Here is a 17,108-nt window from a genome sequence, read left to right as displayed (position 1 = left end):
CGTGCGTTGTCCGCTGGGATGGAACTTTGTGGTTTTTACGTAGTAGTAAAATAAACCTACTGTGGCTCGATACAAATGGTATTTTATAATATCGATATAATTGATGTATTTAATTTTGAAATGATTTTATACTGTATAGGTCGATGCGATTAACAATTGGCCTCAGAGAGATCAATCTGATATGATCGTAGGAATAGAAATCGATTCATTGACTAAGTCTATTAATTGTTGCACCTAACTGTGAATGGCTTTGAGGTCTGGGTTAGTACAGCAAATATTTGAAATTAGTCTCATTCTGGACTGCAGAGGTTGTTGCTACATTAGAGTGTTTGATTATTCTGATACAAATTTACTGTATTAGCACTTTTGAACTTTACCCGACTTTGTATTTCAGTTTTACAATACTTGTTTCAAAATGAACTTAAGCGATCTTTTTGCTTCTTTGGAGTACTGTTTTTCTGACATCCCTTTATTTATTTTTTCTGTGCGCCTGCAATTGTATTGTGCAGGTCAGAGGAATTTTACGAAATAAAATTTGTCATGTAAAAGAAAAAAAGTAATTCTTAAACTCTAATTTTATAAAGTAAAGTCACTTTTAATAACATTAGTAAAATATCTAACTGAATTACCCTTTAAATTGTTCATTGTTCCTTTGAAAAAAGTTTGTTCACACCCACCCTCAAAGAAGTTGCATTTTTTTTCTTTAAGTTTTCATGTCTGGATGTTATATCATGATATTTGTCCTCTTTTACATTTCTGTGCTTGTTGTGGACTTTGCTCTTTTTCAGCCCATTGTTCCGCTCTGAATGCTTGAAGTTGTGTTATCAATTTGGGAAACAGGAGAAGGGTTTATAAGTGACGGCTTTAAGTGGACATTTCTTTAGCTCTGATTCTCAAATTGAGACCCAAAATCCCAGAAGATTTGTAAGGAAGTCATAGTAGAGCTGGAACGAAGTGGTGAAAAAGACAGGACATTTAAGTCTTCTCCCCCATCAGTCATAACGGGGAATGTGAGATGTCTTGTTAAGGAGATGGATGGAGGTTGAAAGAAGACCTAATCAATGGAACTGGAATACAGCTTTGTGTTTGAGTCCTGCCTTCATGAGGACATTCTAGACTCTCTGGTTTTTAGAAGGTCCAGGCAGACAACCTTCTTTCATCAATTCAGTCTTATCTACATCAGTTAGACACTGTTTTATTTATATTTTATCACTTTTGATCTAAGAAAAATGCTGAATGCTGCAGATTTTTGAATAGTTCAGTGGTTAGTTAATTGTAGCGGCTGTGTGACTGAGTTGGCTGCATGCAGGATTGGCACATGGGGGGGTTAAATTCCCGGGGGTGTGATGAGCTTATTCCAGTGTGGGTCCCAAGGTAAGACCCTTCATGCCTCTGCCTAATTATGTAGCCTCAGGGGAGCCAGTATCTGGTCTTCTCTGTGCCTGTCCCTAGCCTGGATAAAATACAGGGTTGTGTCAGGAAAGGCACTCGGAGTAAAACTTGTGAAAACTGGTTCGCTGTGGCGACCACTGTTAAAATATGCTGAAAGATGGACATTAGAACGAGCAAGTTAACCGTAGATGGATGCCTCTACCACGCCTGGATTTAGAACTGTCTGACAAATGGATCAGTTTGTGTGTCTGATTGAGCTGCTATCAAGTTAAAGTCCTTCTCCAGCCATATTTTTCAATTGTATAATTGTTCTTAATGATCTTTTCATTATGATTAACATAAAACGCCTTTTTTTTATGTACAACAGCAGTGGCTCATTATAAATGTAATTCTGGGTTATAGGCAGGACTGTTGACACAGATCAACCTGCCCCCCTACCCCTCCTCGTCAATGTTTGCATTCTCACACGTAAGCTTATAGCCTCAAGTTAACATTAGCAGCAAAAAACAATAACTAGAAATAGTGGATCAATCCAGTCGTACAGTTTTGAACCAGAATTGCAATTTGCTACAACACAAGTCTTGAACGCTCATCATGTTTCGCACTCCTAAGCATGAGCGGGCAAGGATGCGTGCAGGGGAGAGGGGGCTTTGACACGCCCATTTCAGTAACTGCATCATTAGTCTGAGCATTTTCCAGCATCCGGTTTTCAATTACAACACAATTTGTATGAAGAAATACTCAGAAATTTCGTTTTAGTGGTAAATTCTTTTAAAGTATCTTTTAAAAACACATGACTGTTTTCTTTAGAGTGGGTCTTTAAAGCGTCTGAACTGTGTTTTTTTTTAGGTTGTGCTTTGTAACAACTTGGGCCAAACTTTACAAAGAAGGATGGTTGGTTAGATAAAAATATTGATGAAAACCTCTATTATTCTTTTCATAACATAGAAATCAATACCAAAGTTTGTCATCGGAAACTTCTTCAGATCTTCTGAAAGTGAACCCTCCTATTCTGTTTGAATGATCTGAGAAGATGACTTGGAACGTCTGGTTTCCCCTCTGGGGTGCGTAGAGGAGTTTAAATCCGAAATAGAGTTGAACCTAAACAGATGTAAAATGGTTTTGTACAAATGATTAAAACTGGAATGTTACTGTACTTTGTGTGAGTTTTATAGAACAGCAGGCAGCCGGAGGCAGAGCCTTTAACTTGCACGTCTGGTTTTGGTTTGCACCAAGACCGGCAGCTTCTCAGTAAACATGCTGATCTCTCCTTTAGTCTTCTCAAAGGGCTGTTTTGACCTAAACTCACTGCTGCATTTTTCTGAGACAACATGAATGTGACTGAGTCTTTAGTCATCTCTACATCCCAACGTCCGCTGGGAGAGCAGCTGCAATGCTGAAGTCAGGGTTCAGTTCAGGTAGATGTTTGGCAGATGGCCAGCAGATCAAAGGTATCGGAAAGCTGATGCCTTTGAAGATCAAAGTGACTTGAAACTCAAGCTCATGCTGTTTAGAATCCTTGTGTTAACTTGAACCAGCTCAGTGGCCTTGTGGTAGTGTCCCCTCTGAGGCCTGAAGGTGTTGAGTTCAAATCCATGGTCGAGTCCCACCGAAGACTAAAAATAGGACCCAATGTCTCCCTGCTTGACAGTCAGCATATACGGGTTGGATTGAGAGGTTAAACCACCAAATGTTAAATGGTGTATACTTTAATAATGCTTTTCTACCTTCCTTGAAGGCCCAAAGTGCGTTAGTCACGCACCCATTCACACAATGATGGCGTCTCTGCTGCCGAACACTAAAACGGGAACGAACTTGAATCAAACCCACAATCTTCCGATCAGGAAACAACCGCCCTGCCGCTGCACCACAGTCGCCCCTATGGTTCCCAAGCGGGGCTGTGTCTGCAGCTCACCACTCCCCCAGGCGAGGGGTCAAATGTGGAGAACACATTTCACTGAAATAGTCGACGACTAATTCAATAGATTAGTCATTACATGATATTATATGAAGTCAGAGTGTTGTAAAGTTGAAAGTTATAATGCCATTATTATACCTTTTTGGACTATTTTGGCATTTATTACGTTCTTTTAGGCTGTTTTGGAGTTTAGCTAATATTTCTGCTGGATGCTAGCTTTTTTTTTGTTTGTTTTTACGGCTTATTTGGCATTTAACTAATGTTTTAGCTGGCAATCAGCTTCAGTGATTTCAGCTATCAACTTAAGCGTTTATAGCTATGAATTTATCAATTTCAGCCTCTTCAGCCATCAGTACTAGGTGTGTGTGAAAGCCAATGGGACTTTAACTTTAATTTTCTGCCCTGGAAATTTGGGTTTAACCATTTTGGAGTTAATTTAATTTTAATTCTCTTAACTCTGGAATACCATAACGTTTTATAAAACACATCACAAGTAAACCATAGATGCCCCATCTAGTGGTGGGGCACCTGTCCCACCCTGGTTTCAGGAGTTTCAGTTGGTTGGGGTCCCATATGTGGTGTTGACGGGGGTTTGTTGTGTCTCCAGGTGGTACGGTCAGGAGAAGGACTACAACGTTCTAGTCATGGATCTGCTGGGACCCAGTCTTGAGGATCTTTTCAACTTTTGCTCCCGCCGCTTCACCATGAAGACAGTCCTCATGCTTGCAGACCAGGTCCGCCTTCACCCCCCACCCCGTGAACGTTTTGGTGTGTTGTGCTGTTTGTAACCACGCCTGCTCTTCCCCTGCAGATGATCAGCAGAATTGAATATGTGCACACAAAGAACTTCATCCACAGAGACATCAAACCAGACAACTTCCTCATGGGCATCGGGCGTCACTGTAACAAGGTGAGTTCTTCTAAACGCCCCCCACCCTGGAGCTGTAAGTGATGAGCTGACACCCCCCAGGAGGGTGTTAGTTACTTTGTTTAGTAAAGACGTACCTCTAAACAGCAGCGCTGCTGGCATCTGTAAGGACAGCAGCTGGTCATTAGGACCCCTCAGTCTGTGTCCCCACCTTGGAAAAGGTGAACAACTGCACCTGTTTATGACGGCTGAAGGATCTCTGTTGGGGCCTCTTCGTCACACATGATGTGAGTCTGAACCAGGCCTGCCCCCCACCCCCAGCTGCACTGTAACAGTCAGTCATGATGTCCTGTGACTGATCATCCCAGGCCACCATGCTTTAGGCAGTGGAGCCTGGAGTCAGAATGACTATGGGTATTTAAATGTCCCCCAAATTGCCCAAATGTATCTGCTGAGGATCCCACAATGCTTTGCAGCAGAAGAGACATGACTGTGCTGCATTCCATACAGCAGGTTTTAGCCGGCACGTCTGAAGGTTCAGGCTCCTGCTGGGGTTCATGAAGACGTTTCTGTGAGAACTCGAGTCTGAGCCTTCGCTAGAGCTTCATTTACTAGAGCTGCCACGATTAGTTGACTATTAATTTGTGGCAGCCCTAACATTCACTGAACTGCCTATAAACCGGGACACGGGGGAGGGGGAATCCACCTACCTGTCAGATATTTCCTTTGTCAGCATTCCCGCCCTTATTTATCATCTGAATGGGTGTTGACCTGGTCGGGTGTCTTGTCTGGCACCATCATGTGCTGATATTGTGTCATCAGCTGCTGCAGCTCCCCTATCTGGAATGTTTCTGTGAGCACCTGCAGCAGAGTTTACCTCCATCCGCCTCTGCTGCATCCTAATGATTCTTATGGAACTCAACGCCATTTAACTGGAACAGGTGCAACATGTAAAAAAAGGGGGTTTCCCTTTTACTGTTCAACTGCATTTGGGAACCTGAAGACACCCCCACTCCTCCTATGGATGTGTGCAACCAGGAAATAATGCAAACATACGTACTTATAAAGAAAAACTGGCAAAGATACATTTGTTTAGGTCTAACAAAACATGGCATAACGTCTCAGACATGACTTACAGAGACTGAAACGGCACACATTTATGGTGTGATGTGTTAATTTCTATCTCCACTTCCTGAGTTATGACTGATCTGATAGAATAACCAACTTTTTGTTAGTTTTAATCTGTTACAGTTTTACTCCATCAATGAGCCCTAAGCTATAATTTTATGGACATTGTTCTAGAAGACACAGTAAAGATCAGCTGTGAAGATTTTCTTTTATGTACCACATGTGTAGAAAAGATTTCAGTCTGACTCTTTAGCTCCTACAGATGTTCCTGCTGTCTGTTCGAGGTTGTTGGCTGCTGCTGCTGGTGCTGCCTCTCAGCTGGTTTTCCTGTGAAATATGAGCTGAGAATATCTAAACTGAACCTTTTTTCCGTTCTTCCTTCTCTACCAGCAGCGCCTCAACCTCACACTCAAACCTGCTGTTTCCCTTGCTGACATCTCCATGATCTGTTTCCTGATTGGCTGACCAAAGCTGCTTATAAATGTTTGCATATTCATTTCACTTTAACATGGACCTTCTATGGATAAATGGGGCATACATCATACGTGTCAAAATCAACGTTGTCTTAGAAATCAGGCCCTGAACGACCATCTGGGTCCACAGAGAGACTTATGTAGTCTTTTAAAAACCGGACTTTGCTCCATCAGGCGATGTCCTGATTATCTTCTTGAAGGATGATCATCAGCATCAGAAACAGTTGTGGGTGTAAGTGTGGACAGCTGCCTGATCGGGCTGCTCCTGTGGCTCCTGTTTTTTAACATTACTTGGCTGACAGCTTTTATGGTTCTGATCCTGCCACCGAGTCATTCACACTGCTGGTGGTTCTGCTCATATGAGGGCCTAGATACAACCCCTCCTCCCTTAGAAGGATCTACTTGTCATGGCTCCTGGTGTGGACTGGCCTTTAGTGGTGTCATGGGACTGCTAGCCTGGTAAAAACTGAAGACCCGGCGGAGAGCCCAGCCTGAGCGGGTTTTTGTGTAAGACCAGTCTTTGTACCTGTGATGCCTCCAGCTCTCCTGACAACTGCTTTTGTCTCTGTCAGGCATGATTCTCTGTCAGCTCCTCCTACAGGTCATACAGAGATGATCTTTTGGTTCCGTCCTGACGAAACCGGGGCCCTAGCGGCCCCCGCAGCCCCGTTTTCTTCTGGAAAGATGAGCACAAGGATCATATCTGTATCACACAGCCCAGCTGAGGCAGAACCGTGCAGGAAGCAGAAACCCTGTTGTGCTCATATTAATGTTGACTCCAGGTGGATAGAGGCTGTGTAATGTTGACCCTGCCCCTCTACTGTGTGCCCCAGTGTTCAGACTCGGCAGTGGGGAAGAGGAAAAGAGGCGTGGCTGTTAGCTCTTCTCAGGACCCACCTTTCTCAGGATTAAACCAGGTGTGACCTTAACCACAACACCAGCAGCATCCTTGCTTTGCAGTCATACCCAATCACACTGGTCTGAACTCAGTCTGTCCTTTGGCACCATCACACACAGTCAGTCCGTCAGTGTGGGACCAACATGCAGGGAGCCTTGACTAATATGAGCTCAGCGCTGAGGCTAAAAGCTGTTCACATCCCAGTTAGTCTCCTACCAGCAGCATCTCCCCATGAGCAGAGGGAGCAGTCTGTCAGCGAGTGGTCACATGATTCCCATGGGGGCGAGGGCACAGGCAGGGGGCACATGGACCAACGCAGGTTTTGCCAAAGAACTTCTGGAGTGCTTAACAGATCTGCTATGATTAGTCTGACAACTCAAAGCCACGACACTGGGTCTGTCTATGTTTCGGGGGGTGGGAGCCCTCCGGCTGTTGTTCACATTTACACAGACACTGCATCAGACCAGGACCTCCAGAATCCCAATCAGAACCATTCATAATTTGTTTAGGATTCTGGTTGATCCTTGGTCAGATTTTTGACACAAGCTACAGCTGTTTCCTGACAGCTCCTCTGAACAGATGTCTGTCCGTTTCATGTCTACTTTATCTGTTTGTTTTACTGCTTCTTGGTTGGTTGCCTGTCTGTCTGTCTCTGCTTCCCTTCTAGTCTGTCTGTTTTTTTTTCTGTCTGTCTGCCCCACATGTAACTGTATAGCAGGGTTTTTCTCTGCAGGTGTCTGGAGTAAATCTGTTGATTGGTTGTTCTGTGATGGTTAGTCTTGGTTCCTGTAGCATCAGGCGTGTGTTATGAAGGTCTGGTCTTGAACTGAAAGTGTACATTGCTCATGTGTGCAGAGACTAAGGCTGCTGTATCAAAGGTTGGGATTATGTAAATGTAATGAGTTTATAGTATCGGGTTTTTCAAGATTACTATGGGTCTGTAGCGTTGGTTGGATTACGAGGGCCGTGTGCCTAAATGTTTTCTAATAAACTGTCTGTGCATTCTCTGATTAGCTGGACAATATATAATGTGTTCTGATCTCCATGGAAGTCACAGCAATGGAAAATAAGACTTTGTGAACTGACTAGACTCTGAAAAGCTCATCACTATTTGGTGTTTTCATTTGATTCTTTGAAATATTACACTGGATTTAAAATTCCAAATAGCATTGCATTATTTAAGAATGGTGAACGTAGTGCACATTGTGCACCGCACAATATACATCCCTGTAGTGTTGTTCAGTCTGTTAGCTGTGGGGAGATGTGAATAAATGTAGCAACAGTGCTGTTGAAGGTGTTTCTGAAAGCCTGCACAGCAGAGTGAAGCGGGTTGGAGGGACACACCCAGAGTCCGGACCTGAAGTCCACTGAGACCCTGATGGGAGAACAACTGACCCCAAACTTCTGTGGAATGTTGTTGGACTGAAACCATTTTGTGAGGAGGAGCGGTTCAGAATTCTTCCTGTTGTTCAGGTCTGATTTGCAATTACAGGAAATGTTTAGTGGTGGTTATGAGTGACGCTCGGTTATTAGGCCTGAAATTACCCCCCCCAAAAAAAAAAGCTACTGTAGATGTTAAAGAGCCTACACCATGATTTTCTTGAGCCTTTTAGAGTAAACTACATCCATATATATATATATATATATATATATATATATATATATATATATATATATACATATATATATTTACTTTACCTTTGGCACACGAGATAACAAATTATTAATAAAATGACTTTTTTCTCGTCTCTTTCCATAACCAGAAACAAAACGACTCAATCTCCGAGGCCCCACCTTTCACTCCTTGTGGGTGCCGCTCATTTCGTGATGTCAACCTAGAGCCGGCCTCAGTCTGCTGCGTTTCTCCCACGAAAAAAATCCACATTTTTGCAAAGATAGATGTACATACTGTGTATCTGCCTATAGTAGCCCTGTGAAGCTAGCTGATGACTGCCAGCTTAAGCTGCTAACAGTGTGTGTTTCTGTTAGCCCGGGGGCGGGGCTGGTAGCGCAGACTCTTACTGTAAGGAGAAGTTGTCACTGGTGTACGTCACATGGTGAAGACCCGCTCATTTTCGTGGATATGGGAGCAGCAGGTTTTCAGAAGAATACTCAGATGGATCAAAATAGTACTTTGAGGTTGTGAATGGTGATTAATGAACAGTAATAAAAACGTACAAGTTCAAAAAGTTTGTTTTTCATGGTATAGGCCCTTTAAATTGTCAGTACCCTCCAGTATTTTGAGGTTTTGTGGTTGTTAGATTTGTAGCAACTTTTCTCAAAAGTTGTGATATTTTTTAGTTTTCTTTTAAAAGGTATTGGAGGACATTCACATTTTGAAGCTCTTTGTTATTCCTTAGTTTAAATGCAGGTTTATGTAACCCCACAAAAATTGATGGAATTTCTGTTTAAACAGTGATTTAGTTAAAAAGCAAAGCAAACTTTTTCATGTTTGTGCAAAAGCAACACAAAACATTAAAACATTAACAGAATGCCGGATAAATTTCACTCATAAATGACCAAGATTATTTTTATGTTAAAGCTTAAACCAAGTCTATATGTTGAAAAATTAGGTACGATTAATTTTCGTTTTTTTCATGTAAAAAAAAGAAAGTCAAAAATGTTTTGATTTTATTTATAGGAAAAATTGTTTAATTTTTAGCACTGCAAATCATTCAACATATTATTTAATTACAGCTGTTCCAGTTAGAAAGATCAGTTCTGTCTGTTAATAAAATAATATGAACACAATATAATTGGGGATTTACTGCTTTTGATTACTTGCTTTACCAACTGATCACTTGGTCTTCTATCAAATTGACTTAGTATAGCAAAACTTGTACTTTATATCTAACATTTAATGAGCTCAAATTTAAATACCTTGATTAAATATTTTTTTAAAAAGTAACCCATGCATGGTAAATGCTTGTAGACTTTGTTTAAAATGATCACCCATAGCTGGCGTAAGAAGGTGGAGATGTAAAAACCTCCCATGTAGAAGAGGCATGTATGATTGGTTAGACTAGTGTCTTATATGTACACATTTGATCAAAATTAGAGTGAATGGCCAGAGTTGCAATAATTGGATGGTTATGTTAAGAACAGTTGTTGATTCTGGGGGAATTTGTGTGACCCCAACATTACAAAATCCCTGATGGACTGAAATGTTGTGTTGAATAAAAACGTGACTGCGTTTGTGTGGTATTTTTGTTGCTATTGTGGAGTAATAATACATCTCATTGTCAGTTACCTCAGAAATTTGTCATTCCCAAAAGGTTCAAATACTTTTCTTTGTAGCTCTATTAGTACAGTGCTGTCATAAAGATCGGCTGTGTTTGTCATATGTAGATGGCTAGGAAACCTAGGAGTTTACCTCCACAAAACACGTGCACCACGACCTGTACGACATTGTGCAAAAATTGACTTTTCTCTTAAAAATGAAGCCAGTGAACTTACAGAACTAGAATCATTCTATCCGTTTTCCTTCTTAATATGGTCATGAAAGACCTGGAGAATGAGGATTAGAACAAAACAAAAAATATGCTCAGCTCCTTATGTTAATTTAGCTGCATGTAAAAGTTAGGGCCATAAATGTTAAAGGCAGATACATTTTAAAGGAAGTGAAAACTATTACTATAAAAACACAAACCACAAGGAACAGAACTAAAAATGCTAGTAACATGCAACGACTGTTAAACCTGCATAAAAAAAGCAAAATCAGCTAAAGAAAATATAAATGGGATCTTTTACATATGGTTGATCTTTTTAAATTAGATAATTAAACTATCCCAGGTGAAGCTCTAAAGAACTATTTGTAATTGGTCATTTAAAAAAAAGAAATGCATTTCCTTGGCATAATAACCTACTCCATATTTGAACATTTGAACATTTTTATTTTTTGAATACTTGAGTTTACTGAAGAATTTTGGGTTATTTTTGAGTTTAACTAGTATTTAAGCAAGAAGCTAGCATTTTTGTTTAATTTGGCATCTACTATGGGTTTTATTTTAGGCTTATTTGGAGTTTAGCCCCTATTTAAGCAACAACCTGAATATTTTTGCAAAATTGGCATGAATTAGGAATTTTTAGGCAATTTTACTACAAATTTTTCAGAAATTTAGGTTAACTTCAGCTCTCTTTTATAGTTCTTTAGCAAAATTTCCAGTCTTTTAGCAAATTTTACATTTTGCAAACAGCTTTTGCATTTTCAGGAAATCCCTTCAGCAGCTTCAGTGACTACTTCCAGCAAAAAACATTCACACTAGCATTATTGCAGGAAATGCAACTTTTCTAGTTTAAAATTTTAAATAAGCTGATCTGGGTGCTTGATCCAATGTTCAAAGTTTAAGAACATTTCATCTTTGTAGCTGAATTAACTGTAGTTGTAAAGTTAGTGAGCCCAGATGTCACTTCAGTAAATGAAGGTGTGATCTTAAATAAATGTGGGTGTGACTTTAGTGAGTGCAGGTGTTTGCTTCCTAGTGTGGGCAGGTGTGTCTTTAGTAAATGGCGTATACTTGTATAGCGTGCATGTAGGTGTGAGTTTAGTGTTTCCAAGTGTTGCTCTCCACTAGTGCAGGTGTGACTATATTGAGTTCAGGTGAGATCTAAGTGTGCACAAGTGTGACCTTAGTGAATCTACGTCTCGTCTCTCTCTGGTCAGAGCAGGTGTCACATGCAGGATGTTGGATCTTGATGGGGTTCTGTGTCCTTGTGTTCAGGTGTTCTGCTGCTGTCATTCCTCCCACTAATAACACAGCCATCAAACTGGCTTTTATTGTGAACAGGAAAGGAACAGCAAATAATGTCTCTGGATTTGTTGGTATTATCTTCACTGGTTCAACTGCCCTCCCTCTCTTGTGTTTTCTTCTTTGTCAGCTCTTCCTTATCGACTTTGGTTTGGCAAAGAAGTACAGAGACAACAGGACCCGACAACACATCCCCTACAGAGAAGACAAGAACCTGACGGGCACTGCTCGCTACGCATCCATCAACGCACATCTGGGCATTGAACAGAGGTTAGTTCCCAAACCAAAACACCCTCTTTGAAAAGATCTTGACCGAAGTCGGGTCTCAGATCAGTCCTGCTCTGCTCCTCAACTATCATCATTTGTGCTTCTCCTCCAGTCGCCGTGACGACATGGAGTCGCTCGGCTACGTCCTGATGTACTTCAACAGAACCAGCCTGCCATGGCAAGGACTTAAGGTACGTAGCTGACTCCTCTGTCTCGTTACAAAGACTCGTGTAGTCGGAAGACCAAAGCGTTTTCAGTGAGCTCCCATGGAAGTGAGATGCTGTGGACCCGATGGCTGCAGAAGCTAATCCTTGGGTTGGTATAAACCTGGAAACACTGTAGCATGCCTGTCAGTCATGATGTTCTTCTGCTTCTGTCTGTCAGGCTGCCACAAAGAAACAGAAGTATGAGAAGATTTCGGAAAAGAAAATGTCCACCCCAGTAGAGGTCCTTTGTAAGGTAATACATGAGTCCATCGAAATTTGCTTTCAGATGGTTCCACCTGGACTTTGGTAGTGGTCCACCTTAACATTGTAGGTTTTGCAACAGTGATGCTTTGCACAAATCCTTTTTTTTTAACATTAGTGTACATTGAGCATGTGTACAACTTATCGCTAACCTGGTGAAGTCAGAGACTGATGGTCTGTTGACGATTAAGGCTGAATCACTTTAACTGTAAAACTTTCTGAGATGAGAGATATTGTCCACTTGCAACAAGGAAAGTCAAATGTTGTAATTTTTTAATATTTAATAGAAATTGAAACGTACTGTTAGGATGAGAATCTTTTAAATCTTTTATTAGCTGTTACAGAATTTTGAATCCAGCTTGGTTTTCAGTGATTGATCATCAGGTAGTTTATTTTAAGTAGGACCGCCTCGGATTTGGACGTTTTAATGGTAGTGTAACTGCTGTATAGTAAACAACTCAAAAGTATGGTATTGACTGGATCACTCTAACCACAATTAGTTGATTAATCGACTTTTAAAATAGTCAATTAGTCATTACTTTATATTATATGGAGTCGGAGTGTAGTAACGTTGAAAGTTAGAATGGAATTCTGTTAGCTGTTTAGACTATTATGACATATATTAAGGTTTTTTTTTAGGCTATTATGGAGTTTAGCTAATATTTCACATGCATGCTAACTGTTTTGGCTAACTTAGGCTTTTAATTTGTTTGTTTTTAGGCTAGTTTGGCATTTAACTAATATTTAAGCCGGCTAACAGCTTCAGCATTTTCAGCTACCAATTTCAGCATTTTTCAGCTATCAACTTCAGCGATTTTAGCATCTTCCGGTATCAGCACTAGCATCTTTAGCACTTGCATTATTGCAGGTCATGTTATATATCTAGAGGTGTGTTTTACATCCATTTTTCGCATGACCCGATTAGTTGACTAATCGGAAAGAATAATCGGTGATTAGTGGACAATTAAAATAATCGTTTCTTCCAACACTATCACTCAGTGTAGCTTGTGATTTGAAGCTTCTGCTGATCCTCTCTGCTGAAGCTGTGGTTGAACCTTAAGGTGGAACCATCTAGTTTGTGACTTTAGTCCAGAAAACAGCAGGACTTGTGATTCACACTCGGCTGTGAATGTCTGCAGGGCTTCCCAGCAGAGTTTGCCATGTACCTGAACTACTGCCGTGGCCTGCGCTTTGAGGAGGCTCCAGACTACATGTACCTGCGTCAGCTGTTCCGCATTCTGTTCAGGTAATTCCTGTCTAATGAAGATAGGAGGGGCGCTACACTCATGCATGAGGACGATCCCGGACAAGCCCCCAGAGTTACTGATGCTCCAAAACAAGAAACAGCAGAGTCAGAGTCCAGTCAGTCAGCTGCTGTTTCCTGACTACGCATGTCTGCCTTCATCCCCTCCTTCCTTCCCCTGCCTCTTTTTGGGGGCACTCTGTTCCATAAGCTCATTTCCTTTCCTGACAATACGACTGTTTCTGTCCTTAAAGAAGCTCTTGAATAGCTGGTTCCTCAGATGATTCTAGCTTTAGGGGTAAAGAACAGTATGGCTTGTGTTTTTGGGGTTCATCGTGTCTGTATTGACCCTGCAGATGATGACGATGGCAATATCTGTGTTACAGGACCCTAAACCACCAGTATGACTACACGTTTGATTGGACCATGCTGAAGCAGAAAGCCGCCCAGCAGGGTGCCTCCTCGGGGGGCCAGGGGCAGCAGGCACAAACCCCCACAGGCAAGCAAACTGACAAATCCAAGCCTAACATGAAAGGTTAGTAGCAAACAGCCAAGTGACGTTTACAGACACCAATTGCATCCCGTCTTCGTCTGGATCAGAGTGCCCTGATCCCGGTCCTCAGGACACCCCCCTCATGGTTTCCCTCCTTCAGAACACCGGACCTGCAGTGATTCTGCAGAGCCAGGTGTGCCAGAGCAGGAAAACCATGGGGAGGGGGGGCTGTGCAACACTGATCTAGATGAGACCGTGTTCATCCTGGAACCCATATCCCAGTGCCCATAAAAGGCATGACAGTAAGATCCAACCCAAATTCTGAGAATTGGTCGTGCTGGAGTGACGAGGCCCTGAAACAGGGACACCAGAGTCCAAACACGCTACAATTGGTCTGTCCTGCAGAAGCAAAGACGTCCTTGGGGAATTTGACTACTAACTTTGCTGCACTGTGTTCCTGTGTTGGAGCTGGACTATGGGCTTTCTGACTGCTTTGGTTAACCAGCTGCTCCTCTGTCATTAACCCCTGCTGTGTGACCCGGAGAGCTGCTGCTCTGCTTTCGCTGAAGCCCAGGTGTCAGGCCGGAGAACAGCGGGTCAACAGCGCCTGCTCTGCTCCGACATGGTGGTTCTGGGAATGCTGACAACCAACACTTCGCTTCATGCACGTGCGTTTGTGTGTGCACGTGAAAGGAAGGCCTAGCTTAGGCGTGGAGTGGGGTCGATCGTACTGAGGAACAATATTATTAAATTAGGATATAAAATACACATATAAGAGGTAAAAAATAAACATAAATATGTGATATAGAAATTATTTAAAGTAAATTTGAAAGAAACTCCATCTCAAACGGGAAAACAGCCAGAAACAAAGCTTTAGTATTCCAGAGAACGTTTTTCTGTTTAGCAGCATTCAATCAGGCGGTGCATTAAGAAGACGCATTCCAGGTCTGTTTAGACAAGACATCCAATCAAAGGCGTAAAAACACATTTTTCTGAACTAAAAGCTGATCAAAGACTCTTAAATGACCCAACTATGCTCAACCTGAAAACACAAATCTGTTCAGTCGATATGACTAGGGACAGGGCTGAATCCAGTGTACTACAGCTCACTGGAATATATTGTCAGTATTTGAGAACTGGACTGAGTGACCCCTCCCCCTCATGTTTCAAACAGGAAGTACTCACTGACTCCAAGAAGCCAAAATCCCATAGACTTCTATAGAGAAATACACAGCTGTTACTCAGCCATTCTGTTGGTCAGAATAAATCATTTATCTTTTCAACAAATTCTTCTGTTTTTTCTTGAACTTTTTTACCTATTGAAAGTTATTCAAGTTATAAACTGACCAATTAGATGCCTCAGTATAAGTATCTGAGTCTCCCAAGTCCACTTTCAAGTGTTAGGGGTGTGGCCTTCCAACAAGCTCACTCCTGATTGGTGAGAATGGTTGCCATAGAAACGTAGGCTCAGAATAATCACTGCTAACTTAAAAGCATCTTGCTTAAACATGGCAGCATACATGTGGAAAAAATGGCAACTAAGGTGACTTAGTTTGTTTTGAACAGAAAGTAAAAAGTTTTCTCTTGACACCACACTCACTCGGTCCAGTTCTCAGATACAGTCGTTAGTGTAGTCCAGCTAGAGTGCACGAGCAGGAGTTCAGTGGTCATGGAGCATGAATGAGTGTGACAGACTAAGGCGCTACCACTTATTATTGAGTTAAAAACACTGCTGTTTTGGAGGGACAGGAAGCAGCCAGACTTTCAAAATATCTCACGGTAAGCTCCAGATGGCTCTATTAAAGTAAATATTGGACCAAACATATAACATAGAATGATCTGAGCTCCAGAAATAGGTTCATAGTGACGACACCATGTCCTAAAAAGGTTCAGCAGGTTCTTAAAGAAGATCTTGTTCTTCCAGGCTCTTCTGGACTTAGATGACCCACTGATCCAGGTCTGAAGGTGGCGCGCTACCAGAACTGCCCTCAGGCGCACACCTAGCGTCCACGTGTGTGCATGTGAAAGCTGATGTGGTTATGTCACTGTCAACTATCTGTGTGGGTGTGAAGGAAGCCCCGCCCCCAGGGCCTGTAATGGCAGTGGAGCACAGAGCCCTTGTGGCGCCCCCTGCTGTTATTTTAACCGCTGCTCTCTGTTCTGTGTGTGTGCAGGGTTCTAAAAGGCAAGCCTGATCCAAACTGCTGTGGTGGGCAGGACCAGTGGGCCCGGAGCGCCCCCTGGTGGTCGAGCGTCTCTCCTTCCATCATCCCTGTCTGTCATGGAAACGTGTAGATCTTCACACGCTCAGTTGTGTCATCGATATTTTCAGACGTGTATGAATCACAAACCCTTTGGAAAAATGTTTTTTTAGGATCTGGAAGCTGTAGCCCCCCCACCCTCCCCCCTCCCTCTGCGGTTAGTTCAGGCGCAGACGGCGAGCTGACTGGTGTCGGTCGCCGTGAAAACGCCTCAACTCCTCCCCTTTTAGCAGGCGGATGGAAAAGCTGTAACTTTGGCCTCTTCCTCTGTTTCTGAATGATTGATGAGCCCTGGATGTTTCTTTAAAAACTGTCGGGTTTTCTTTTGTTTCTATGGTGATTAAGAGTTTGCTGCCCCCTACTGGCAGCTGTTGGAGCTGAATGACACTTTTGCTTTTCCCTCTAGAACTGAATTATTAAGTCTGTTGTAAAACCTCTGGTCTTCTCCAAAAATGCCAATAAAAACCTTACTTAACTCACTCCCGCTGCCTGCTCTCTGGTTCTGGCCTCGCCTGCCGTGCATGCTCGTCCGTGCACGCTTCTCTGCTGCTCAAGTGTCTGCTCTGATGGTGGCGTGCGTCACCTTGACGTAATTAGACCTGCAGGTCATTTCCACAGGAGTCTGACAAGAGCGCTGAAACATCTCTACGACCAGAACCACCACATGAACCAGGGCTGGTCTTCATGGACTTTTACAGAGCTGTCAAGGTTCTGAACCCGTCACTGCAGCTCCTCCCCACTAAAGGAGCCTGGTAGTTTCCTGCTGGCTTCTTATTAAATCTGCGACTGTGGCAAGAACGTGAAAATGATGTGAAAACCACTTCCTGCTCAAACTCAGAATCCCAACAGAACCAGTTCATGTAGTCCAATTAGAACCTAAACTGCAGTGGACCCGTCTGGTCAGGTTGCTGGTTCTATGTTCAGATTTGCCACCTCCCCAAAACTTCACGAG

At 42.4% G+C, this 17,108-nt stretch overlaps 1 protein-coding gene across 4 annotated transcripts in view; it reads left to right on the top strand.

The window, feature by feature from the left end:
• The window catches only part of csnk1a1 (casein kinase 1, alpha 1), a 20,831-nt gene extending 4,195 nt beyond the window's left edge, over positions 1–16,636 (top strand). Inside the window, exons 3-11 of one of the 4 annotated variants that reach the window (XM_024283466.2) lie at positions 3,918–4,044; positions 4,122–4,220; positions 6,613–6,696; positions 11,556–11,695; positions 11,805–11,883; positions 12,077–12,151; positions 13,299–13,405; positions 13,789–13,937; positions 16,070–16,636. In XM_024283466.2, coding sequence (XP_024139234.1) covers positions 3,918–4,044; positions 4,122–4,220; positions 6,613–6,696; positions 11,556–11,695; positions 11,805–11,883; positions 12,077–12,151; positions 13,299–13,405; positions 13,789–13,937; positions 16,070–16,077 — 868 coding nt within the window. In that variant the 3' untranslated portion in view covers positions 16,078–16,636. The remainder of the gene's footprint in view (positions 1–3,917; positions 4,045–4,121; positions 4,221–6,612; positions 6,697–11,555; positions 11,696–11,804; positions 11,884–12,076; positions 12,152–13,298; positions 13,406–13,788; positions 13,938–16,069) is intronic. The other 3 variants (XM_024283467.2, XM_024283468.2, XM_024283469.2) reach the window with 3 other exon arrangements.
• The last annotated feature ends 472 nt before the right edge of the window (positions 16,637–17,108 follow it).

This window comes from Oryzias melastigma, linkage group LG10 (assembly GCF_002922805.2).
Source record: "Oryzias melastigma strain HK-1 linkage group LG10, ASM292280v2, whole genome shotgun sequence".
In the NCBI taxonomy this organism is placed as follows: domain Eukaryota; kingdom Metazoa; phylum Chordata; class Actinopteri; order Beloniformes; family Adrianichthyidae; genus Oryzias; species Oryzias melastigma.
The sequence above is the reverse complement of the archived record's forward strand: the minus strand, read 5'-3'. Positions and strand labels throughout refer to the sequence as shown.